This window comes from Hylobates moloch, unplaced genomic scaffold, assembly GCF_009828535.3.
Source record: "Hylobates moloch isolate HMO894 unplaced genomic scaffold, HMol_V3 SCAFFOLD_16, whole genome shotgun sequence".
Classification (NCBI taxonomy): domain Eukaryota; kingdom Metazoa; phylum Chordata; class Mammalia; order Primates; family Hylobatidae; genus Hylobates; species Hylobates moloch.
The window spans coordinates 47,084,610-47,096,317 of NW_026652291.1; the positions used below are offsets into that span (position 1 = coordinate 47,084,610).

Sequence of the window (11,708 nt, forward strand, 5' to 3'; positions counted from 1 at the left end):
ACACAAGGCACTCCTCACTAACTACACATACCATGCCATGCCCACAAGTGACTCCACACTTTGCCTCACTCTGCTCTCTCACCCTTCTTCCACCCAACTTATTACATCCTTCTCCTCCTTTAAGGTGCAATGCAAGTACTACCTTCTTCAAGAAGCCTGTTCTTCTAACACTTCCTCTTCATCTCTCCCTTCATTAACTCCTTTTGCATTTACTACCTATCAATGGAGGCTTGCTACTCAGCCATCCCAGGGTTTAAATATCTGTATGGGACAATTTAATGATATATTGAATGTAATTAATCACTAATTCTTCCATATATATACATATTATCTCCCCAATTAAGCTGTAAGGAACCTGGGGTTGGGAATGGTAGCAGGACTTCTTTCATACCAAACAGCAAGTAACAAAGGGTTAGGTATGTAGTAAGTGCTCAGTATATATATTTAATCAATTGAGGGGTAGAGTATGAAAATATAATTCAGGAATTCCTTATTTCTAAGGTTTCTGCCTGAAGTCTGAAAGTGACTTACCTTTGCCCAACAAGAGAAACATTATAAGGCTAGACATAAATTTCTTTATAGGCTTTTAAATTTTATTTTTTCCAATTATTACATTAATAAATGCTCAATGTGGCAAATGTAAAGAGCTATGACATATAAATGTCAAAAAAATGCACATAACCCTCCCATTAAGAAGCAATTATTTCATTCTAGTCTTCTTTTTCAGCCAGTTTTTCTTTACTCTTAAACCCACCGAATATCCCAATGCTATGCTGCAACTGTTCTCACCAAAGCCACTAAGAATCCTCCTTGCTCAATTCAGTGTACATGTTTCAGTCCTTAGCTTCCATTACCTCGGAGCAGCATATCACACTTGGAACCTAATTCCCCTTGGCTTTGTTAACACCATACCCCCTACATCTCTGGCCAAACTTTCTGAGCAGCATTTAGAAGCTAGCTTGCTTTCTCCATATACTCCTTAAATGTTTGGTTTTCTCAGAGTGCATCCAGCCCTAGCCATCTTTCTTTCACTATCATAACCTCATTGCATCACTTCACCTATTCCCAGAGCTTAGACTTAGACTACCACTTACATAATGATGACTTCTGCATCTTAATTTCCAGCTTGGATCCCTTTTGTGAACTTGGCCTTTTTTTTTTTTTGAGACGGGATCTCACTGTCACCCACGCTGGAGTGTAGTAGCACAACCATGGCTCACTGCAGCCTCAACCTCTTGGGCTCAAGCGATCCTCCTACCTCAGCCTCCCAAGTAATGAGGAGTACAAGCACATGCCACCCTGCCTGGCTAATTTATTGTTTTTAGAGATGGGGTCTTGTTATGTTGCCCAGGCTGATCTCAAACTCCTAGGCTCAAGCCATCCTCCTAGCTTGACCTCCCAAAGTGCTGAGATTATAGGCATGAGCCACTGTCTAGCAACTTGATTTTTATATTCCATTTTCTCCTGAACACTTCTTGCCCACATTTCTCATAGGAACCTCAAACCCTTGCCCATGCCCAGAATAAGTTATCCCCCACAAGGATTTCCTTTCTCAATGAGTAATACTACTCACCATGTATTTGTGAAAGCCAAAAATCTGGGATTCAACCTTAGTGCCTTCCTTACCCTCATAACTAATTAATGATTCCTGTCAATTCAATCTCCTAAACATCTTCCAAATTTGTCTCTTCCTCTCCAACTGAGCATGATTCCCATTACCATACCACCACTGCCCAGTGTATTCAGGACCAATCTAATTCACTCCTCCCTGAAAACTCCAGAGCCAATTCATTTGCTGGACTACAGTCTAGCCCTCTTCCAATCCATTTTTTCAAATGGCTACCAGAGTGAGTATTTTAAGAAATATATCTAATTCTTTTTTTTTTTTTGAAAAGCAACCATTTATTAGAACCAATACAAGAGTATGAAAAGGGGGAAAAGAGGAGGGTAGGAGAGGGAGAGAGAAAAATATATCTAATTCTTTAAAACTTTTCAATGATTTGCCATTTATCTTAAAGACCAAATTCCTTTAGAGGAGTTCATAACCTAGTCCCTTGCTTATCTCTCCAGTCACACATAAGGGAGTTCTCCCCTTGTTCTAGACACTCTGGCCAGATTCTTCATTACTCTAAGGCTTTAGAGTACATTATAATATCAATTAAGGCAAGTTCTCCATCATCCCATTTTTGTTTTTGCTTTTCCAAATTTATCTTAGCTATTCCAAACTGAATGTATTCTATATGGATGTACCTTAATTCTGTGTGCATGTATATACACACATCTATAGTATAAATATATACATACAGTATACACGCAGGCACATACAATTTTTTTTCTCAACAGTATGTTGTTCTAGGTAAGTGTTAGAATTACATTTCCAATTTACATCTATCACTTATTCTCAAAATAACAAAAAATTTTAAGACTGACCACAGCCAAACATACGCTAATTTTGTAATAACTTATATTTTTACAGCGCTTAGTCTTCCCATCCAAGAATATGTTGAGTCTCTTAATTTATCTTAGCCTTTAGCTATTTCCCTTGACAAAATTTCATACTTCTTCAGATAGATTCTGTCGACTTCTGGTTATGAGTATTCCCAACTTTTTTTTTTTGGGTGGAGACATTGCTATGGTAATTGTTATTTCATTTTATCATTGAATAATATGCTGAGTATCTGGTCACCTTCCTGAACTTTCATTAGTGTAAAAAAAATTTCTGAGTTAGTGGTCTCTTGGATATTCTGAATACACAATATTTTCTTTTTTTTTTTTTTTGTTTTTTGAGACAGAGTCTCGCTGTCGCCCAGGCTGGAGTGCAATGGCGTGATCTCGGCTCACTGCAGGCTCCGCCCCCTGGGGTTCACACCATTCTCCTGCCTCAGCCTCCCGAGTAGCTGGGACTACAGGCGCCCGCCACCTCGCCCAGCTAATTTTTTGTATTTTTAGTAGAGACGGGGTTTCGCTGTGTTAGCCAGGATGGTCTCGATCTCCCGACCTCGTGATCCGCCCGACTCGGCCTCCCAAAGTGCTGGGATTACAGGCGTGAGCCACTGCGTCCGGCCATATATTTTCTACAAATTATAACTTTGCCTCCTCTTTTTCAATATCCACACCTGATTTCATTTTCTTATCTAACTGCTACAACTAAGGCTTCCAAATTAAGTTTAAAAAATAATGGACATCTTGTCTTGTTGCCAATTTTACTGTTAAACAGGGTATTGACTATAGGTTTCCAATAAACATTGTCCTTCATGTTAAGAATGTATCATTCTGGCTGGGCATGATGGGTCAAGCCTGTAATCCCAGCACTTTAGAAGGCCAAGGTGGGCAGATCGCCTAAGGTCAGGAGTTTGACACCAGCCTGGCCAACATGGCAAAACGCCATCTCTACTAAAAATACAAAAAATCAGCCGGGCGTGGTGGCACATGCCTGTAATCCCAGTTAGGAGGCTGAGGCGGGAGAATCACTTGAACTCGGAAGGCGGAGGTTGCAGTGAGCCAAGATCACACCACTGCATTCCAGCGTGGGTGACAAGGGTGAAACTCCGTCTTAAAAAAACAAAAAAAGAATGTATCATTCTATTCTTAAAGAAGTTTGTGGGTATTATGTGTATGTGTGGTGATTGAGTATAAAATGGGTATGGAAGGGAGGCATAGGGAGAGATTTGTTAAAGGATACAAAATTACAGCTACATAGGAGGAATAAGTCAGGAATACGTTACAGCTAGATAGGAGGAATGACTATAGTAGGATGAGTATAGTTAACAATAATGTGTTACATGGTTTCAAATAGCTAAAAGGAGGATATTGAAGGTTCCTAACATAAAGAAATGATAAATGTTTCAGATGATGGATATGCTAATTACCATGATCTGATCACTATACATTATAAGTACAACACTATGTACCCTACAAATATGTACAATTATTTGTCAATTTAAAAAATAAAAAAATTAAGAAGATATGGGCATAAAATGTCATTAAATGTGACTGTAGTGCTTGTCACATATATTTTCTTATTTGATCAAATGATATAAATATATTAATAGATCATGAATTATTATAGTGGCGCAATGGTTAAGAGCACTGTCTCTGGAGAGAGACTGCCTGGGTGACTTAAACCCTTCTATTCCTTATTTGTAAGCTTGAAACATTATTAGACATGCTAGGCTTTTGTAAAGATCGAGTAGTATGTAAGAAGTGCAGCTAGGTATGTTGGCTCATGCCTGCAATTGAAGCACTTTCAAAGGCAGAGGCGGGAGGACTTCTTGTGCCCAGGAGTTTGAGACCCGCCTGGGCAATATAGTGAGACCCTATATCTACAAAAAGTAAAAAAGTTAGCTGGATGTGGTGGCACATGCCTGTAGTCCCAGCTACTCTGGGGTGGGGTTAGGGGGACCTCAGGTCGCAGGATTACTTGAGCCTGGGAGGTCAAGGCTGCAGTGAGCCGTGAACCTACCCATGAACTCCAGCCTGGGTGACAGAGCGAGATCCTGTCTCAAAAAAATAAAAAACAAAAAGTAAAACAAAAATATAGAAGTGCAGAGGACAGTGGCTGGTGCATAAGTGTTACATCAGAATTTGCTATTACCGTTTTTAAAACATTGCTGCATTCCAATCATTGTGTATTAATCTTTTAACATATGATAAGATATAATTTACTTATAACTTATTTATAATAATAATATATCAATACAATTGTATCTTTTTCTGTAACTATTAGAATAGTATTAGATTTAATTATTTTATTTCAAGAACTATGTTTGTTTAAATTACAATAGCATGAAGAAAATATCTCTGATGAAATTAATTGTTAGGTGTTGATGCTTGGGTTAGGTTAGCATCATAAAATGACATGAGAGGCATTCTTTGCTTTTCATTACTCTGGAGCAGAATATATAGCATGATCATAATCTGTTTCTTAAAATTTTTCAAGAACTCAAACAAAATCATTACTGCTTTTGGAGATTGCTCTTTGAAGGTTTTTTTCAATTTATTTCCCAGTAACTGGCCTATTAAAATCTTCTTAGGTATATGGTTATTTTTGGTGAGTTACTTCTTTCATCTAGATTTCTTTTGTAGCATTCAAGTACACAGTATTCTTAATACCTTCTATCATGTCCTCTTTTTACTTCTAACATGCATTCTCTCACCAGTTTTCTGACTTAGACTTGTCCAAGATTTGCTTATTACACTGACATACTTCTAGAACTAGTTGAAAACGTTCTACTGTGTTTATGTTTTCTTTTATCTGGTATACTTGATTTCTTCTGCTTTCCCTGCTTTTTTTCCTATCATTCAGCATCTGTGTGTCTCCCTATTTTTCTGATGAGACGGGGTCTCATTCTGTCACCCAGGCTGGAGTGCAGTGGCATGAACATGGCTCATGGCAGCCTCAAACTCCTAGGCCCAAGTGATCCTTCCACCTCAGCCTCCCAAGTACCTGGGACTACAGGCACACACCACCATATCCGGCTAATTTTAAAAAATTCGCTATATTGCCAAGACTGGTCTCAAACTCCTGGGCTCAAGTGATCCTCCTGTCTTGGACTCCCAAAGTGCTAGGACTACAGGCATGAGCCACCATGTCCAACTTCCTGCAGCTTTTATAAGAAATTATTTTCCTGCTAAATTTCTAAAATTGACTGTTTAGACTCTTTGTCCTCAAATTTCCATATGCTGTAATTTGATACAAAAAGGTGGTGTATTACCAGGTCAATCCTAATTTCACAATAAGCGATATAATCAGATATCTATGTATCCCAATGTATTACACAGGAAGTATATAATATCACCTATCAAGCATTCTTGCCACTTGACAGAAATTCAAGGTTGAAAGAAACACATTAAAGACAACAAAAGGATACATTCAGCAAAGTCCAGAAGGTAGAAAATTTCTTAAGACAAACAAATTATAAGAAAAATGAAATAAGGGTAAATCTGTAGATTAAAACAAACTGAAGGCTGAGCACAGTGGCTCACACCTGTAATCCCAGCACTTTGGGAGACCGAGGTGGGTGGATCACCTGAGGTCAGGAGTTTGAGACCAGCCTAACCAACATGGTGAAACCTCATCTCTGCTAAAAATACATATAATAGCCAGGCATGGTAGTGCATGCCTGTAATCCCAGCTACTCAGGAGGCTGAGGCAGGAGAATTGTTTGAACCCAAGAGGTGGAGGTTGCAGTGAGCCAAGATCGCGCCACGGCACTCCAGCCTAGGCAACAGAGCGAGACCTTGTCTTAAAAAAAACAAAAACAAAAACAAACTTAAGAGACGTATCATTCAAATGTAAAGTGTGGCTCTTCCTTAGATTCTAACGCAAAATTAAATTAACCACAGGGCGCGGTGGCTCACGCCTGTAACCCCAGCACTTTGCAGGGCCAAAGCAAGTAGATCACCTGAGGCCAGGAGTTCAAGACCAGCCTGGCCAACATAGTGAAACCCCGTCTCTACAAATATACAAAAATTAGCTGGGCATGATGGCAGGTGCCTGTAATCCCAGCTACTTGGGAGACTGAGGCAGGAGACTGCTTGAACCTGGGAGGCAGAGGTTGCAATGAGCCGAGATCGTGCCACTGCACTCCAGCCTGGGTGACGCGAGACTCCATCTCTAAATAAATAAATAAATAAAATAAAATGGGGATTCTATAAAATTGGGATAGTAATGAAATCTATTTTATAGGTGTGTTAAATGAGTTAATACGATAGCACTTCCATAATAATAACTGCTAACTGCTACTGAGTATTTTATATGTGTCTAGCACCATGAGAAATGCTTTATACATATCATCACACAATATATATTTCACATAGTGAAAAGAAGGTTTTTCATATGTCCAAAGTACAAATGAAGCTGATTTTAAACATAAGAAATGGTCCAATTATTTTCTGTAAATGAAACTTACTTTTGCTTTAAAACTGTTCTTAGAGCATCTTTCTGTCCCATTGTATACTGAGAAATGAAGACGTCATTTGCTGCAAAATCAAGACACAAAAATATATATTAAATTCCTGAATATTTATTAAACTTTAATAAGCTACTAAAAAAATCTTTTTTAACTAAAAGAATGTTTAGGAACTCAGCCACAGCATTCCACGATCGAAAAGGACAAGGAACAAATAAAGTGATTAAGTAATAATATAATCCTCATAATCCCAAACCCACAGCCAACATCATACTGAACGGGCAAAAGTTGAACACATCCCCCTAAGAACTAGAACAAGACAAGGATGCCCACTCTCACCACTCTTTTCAACACAGTAGCGGAAGTCCCAGCCAGAGCAATCAGACAGTGAAAGAAAGAAAAGGCATCCAAAAAGTAAAAGAGGAAGTCCAATTATCTCTGTTCACTGATGACATGGTCCTATACCTAGAAAACCCTAAAGATTCCTCCAAAATGCCCCTAGATCTGATAAATGACTTAAGTAAAGTTTCAGGATACAAAATCAATGTACAAAAATCAGTAGCGTTTCTATACACTAATAACGTTCAAGCTGAGAATGAAATCAAGAACTCAATGCCATTTACAATAGCAGCACACAAAAAATAAAATTCCTAGGAATACGTTTAATCAAGGAGGTGAAAAATCTCTACAAGAACTACAAAACACTGATGAAAAAAATCACAGATGACACAAATAAGTGGAAAACATTCCATGCTCATGAATTAGAAAAATCAATATCGTTAAAATGACCATACTGCCCAAAGCCATCTACAGATTCAATGCAATTCCTATTGAATTACCAACATCATTTTTCACAGAATTAGAAAAAACTATTTTAAAATTCATATAGGGCCAGACACGGTGGCTCACGCCTGTAATCCAAGCACTTTAGGAGGCTGAGGTAGGCAGATCACTTGAGGTCAGGAGTTTGAGACCAGTCTGGTCAAGATGGTGAAACCCTGTCCCTACAAAAAAAAAATAGAAAAATTAGCTGGGTGTGGTGGTGTGCACCTGTAATCCCAGCTACTCAGGAGGCTGAGGCAAGAGAATTGCTTGAACCCGGGAGCCGGAGGTTGCAGTGAGCCGAGATCACACCATCACACCCCAGCCTGGACAACAGAGGGAGACTCTGTCTCAAAAAAAAAATTTATAAACATATCTAATACTAAACCTCTGCAATAGGTTGGTAATAACAAGATAACCTTCACCATTGCAAACCTTATTCTGGATTTTATAGATTCTAGTAATAGCTTAATTTGGGAAGAAAAACTAATTTAAAATGAAAATAATAAAAACTGTAAGACTACGTAATAAATGTTTAAAAATAAATTCTACCCTTAAGAAGAAAATTCTGACACATACTACAACATGAATGAACCTTTAAAACATTATTCTAAGTGAAATAAGCCAGTCACAAAAGGTCAAATACTATATGATTCTACTTATATAACGTACCTAGGGTAGTCAAATTCAGAGACAAAAAGTAGGATGCCCAGGGCTGAGGGGACGAAAAATGAGCAGTTAGTGTTTAATGGGTAGAGTTGGGAGAGATGACAAAGCTCTGGATATGAAAGGTGATGATGATTGTACAACAATGTGAATGTACTTACTGTCACAGAACTGTACATTTTAAAGTGGTAAACTTTATGTTATGTATATGTTGTCACAATAAAAAAAAAATATTATTCTTTTACCTTTTTGTTTGTTGTTCTCTTCTATTTTATCCAAAGGCAACACTTGCACTGCAACGTCTTTAGAAAAATCCTTTGGGATATGAAAGGAAGAAATAGGCTAAATAAACTTCATGATTTATTATTTATCAAGAACCATTTACTAGCTATGTGACTACTGTGTTCTGGGAGGGCAGGACTGTGTATTTCATATTCTTCATTTCCATCACCACGCAATGCTGATGTACCTTAAAGCTACTCAAAGATTTGTTGAATGGGTGAGTAATACACTATCAGACAAGCGAATGAATGAGTAGATGAACCAGCAAGCAAATGCAGCACTGAGATTCAGACTCAAACCAGTTTGCCACTTGTAGCAAAGCAAGTCATTTAACATCTCAGTTGCTTCAGTGAAATGTGAAAATCTGACTCACTGTGAGTCAAATGGAGTAGATAAGGATGGCACAACATCACGAAGATCACCCATTTATTCTCAATTATACAATAACAGTGCATCCATACATTTGAGAAGTTTAGATATCATTAAATAAGGCCTGCTTAAAAAAAAAAAGACAAAACAACAACAACAAAAAAACACTCCAAAGTCTAGGCATTTACTTAGGGATCAAGTACAGCACATAATTATACATTTTATTGTGAGCTTTTGACAAAATTGTCACATAGTCTCAATTATTAGTTTGCCAGCTTCAATTTTCAAAATAGCATATTGTGAAACTCTCATTATACAGACTTATTAAACTGACAATACATAGGTCAACACTATGATTAGCTGTCAAAGTCTGATTAGATCTCATAACCAAAACATTGTATTTATCAAATACTTTCAGCATTATAAAGTTAAGATGATAATTTCATGTTATTCGTAAAGAACCTCCCTTCTAAGAAAACCAAAAGGCCTCACAAGTGTTAGAATGACATGCAAGCACACCTCACATTAAAGAAAAATTGTACTGTTAGTTGTTTCTTTTCTTTTACCTAAGAATATGTTAAGTCTCTGGGCAAGAACACCTTTTGCCTGTAGTAAGAGAGTTTCTTTTCAGTTACCATATCTCTTTCAGCGGCCATTATCTTACTAATGGGTATTTTTGATTCTAGGGAAGGCCTTTTGTTTAATGTCTCAAACACCATTCAAAGTCACAATTGTAGTATATAAAACGTTTGTTTTGGTAAGTGATATTGAAATAAAAACAAGGCATGCTGCTAATCAAACATAATTTAAGAATGCATTATTTGACAATACTGAAAATTTTAACGTGAGCATAATTAAGAATCCTTTTGCTTACACTTTCTGACACCATGGGATTTTCTAATAGAGGCTGTTGACAATTTCTAGCAGAAGTTAAGTCTGATGAACCTAACAAAACAAAGGAATAGATTTTAGTGATTTTAAAATCAGATCCTTAGCTTTAGAAACTGTACGGGCATGATTCAAGATCTATAAACTCCATATAATGCACAAGTTGGAAAGACAATTTGCATGCAAAAAAAGTTAAGAAAATGTATTTAAACATATCTGAATGAAGGCTTTTACAGCTGATATATGGGAAAATAAGTTTCGGTACTGACAATAAAGTGAGATAAGCAGGAAACATTTTAAAATATAACCATACACTATTGAATGTGGACAAACTATGGGTAGAAATACGTATACGACGTAAAGGTCTAATTTAACAGCAGGACTATTTGAGTGTCACCGCTGTATCCCCCAAAGAGCAGCATTATAAAAGCATTTTGCTGTTTTTGCTCACATATTCATTAATTTAATCCTCACAATTAGCAGCGAAGTGGGTAAAGCATATGTTATCCTTATTTTCACTGAGCTATAGACAGATTGTGAATTGGAATATAGAAGCCATCAACTGGCAGAAGTCCTGCTTTTCCCACTATGAACAGAAAGTAGTGCATTAGGTAAAAAGCACTACTTTGGGGGAAAACTATAAAAAACACTACGCGGGGGAAAATAAAGCATATTATACAAGTTAAGTGTATCCACCATAGATATAAACAAAAACAATATGCAAAAGTCAATGCCAAAAAAAAAAAAAAAAAAGCACAACAGGAGACGTTAAAGTTTCATTCATTCCATCTATTCAAACATTTTATAGGCTTCCTGGCCATTTTCCCGGGAAACAGGGTCAGTTTTCAAACATCTGTACAAACTAGACTTATATCTTACGTTTGGGAATTTAAACAAATAAGGACTAAAGATTTACTGAACTGAAACTGGTTGAAAAACTACATGGAATCACATACCAGGTGATGTTCCATTCAAGCTAGTCCCCGTTCCAACAGGAAGACGTTTATTTGCAGACAATGCCGGAGGAACACAGGGCAACGCATCTTTCAGCAAAACCAAATGATCTCCATGATTTTGAGAAACTACCTCACGAAGTCTCTTCGCTGGCATCTTAATCCTTTTTTTCTTCTCCAAGCTGACCTCAGAGCCTTTCATATTGTTGGTCACAAAACAAGTCCCACACTTACGGGCGGAAAAACTTTCTCTGTGTCCTTAAGACTTCAGAACAAAATTTTCACCACTTTGCAATGAACTGTTTTTAAAATGTCGAACATCCACAAAGCTGAAAATCTAAATTCTGATATTGAATCCAGGATTAGAGCTGACTATAAAGTCATATTTACCCATTAATCCCACTCAGTCTATTAATACACCACGCCAAAATGTGAAAGTGGGGATGACAAGAGAATGGCCACAGGAGCAACAATAACCATAACAGTGCACTCCCCAACCCCAGAGCTGGTAGGGCAAAACCAAACACACGTAGAGGCGGGCTTAAAATTTGTAGAGAAGAGGCAGTTAAGCAGATAAAACCGAAATGCTATTTTTTAAATAATGACCCACATAAGAAGCGTAATAGCTTTCTTCAGCCACAGAGTCTTACACACCCCTCCAGATGCAATCGTCGGAAACATAAATTCACCCCTACGTGTCTCCAGAACGCCCGAGACCCGCGCCGTCACGGGTGTAATCTGACAACAGCGTCAGTTGCCCGCGGGTCAACACCCATTTCCCTTCAAACCCGCCCTTGAGACACAACACGCATGAGCG

General features: G+C 37.8%; 1 protein-coding gene across 14 annotated transcripts in view; it reads right to left on the reverse strand.

Annotated features, from left to right (window-relative positions):
• KIAA0586 (KIAA0586 ortholog) overlaps nucleotides 1-11,535 on the reverse strand; it is a 122,905-nt gene extending 111,370 nt beyond the window's left edge. For all 14 annotated transcript variants that reach the window (XR_009210249.1, XR_009210250.1, XM_058429480.1 and 11 more), the window contains exons 1-4: nucleotides 10,895-11,535; nucleotides 9,925-9,995; nucleotides 8,645-8,714; nucleotides 6,912-6,981 (exon numbers count right to left, since the gene is read on the reverse strand). Coding sequence is in view for 12 of the 14 variants with exons in the window: in XM_058429480.1 (XP_058285463.1) it covers nucleotides 6,912-6,981; nucleotides 8,645-8,714; nucleotides 9,925-9,995; nucleotides 10,895-11,093 (410 nt within the window). In the remaining 2 variants the exon portion in view is untranslated. The remainder of the gene's footprint in view (nucleotides 1-6,911; nucleotides 6,982-8,644; nucleotides 8,715-9,924; nucleotides 9,996-10,894) is intronic.
• Nucleotides 11,536-11,708: the final 173 nt, after the last annotated feature.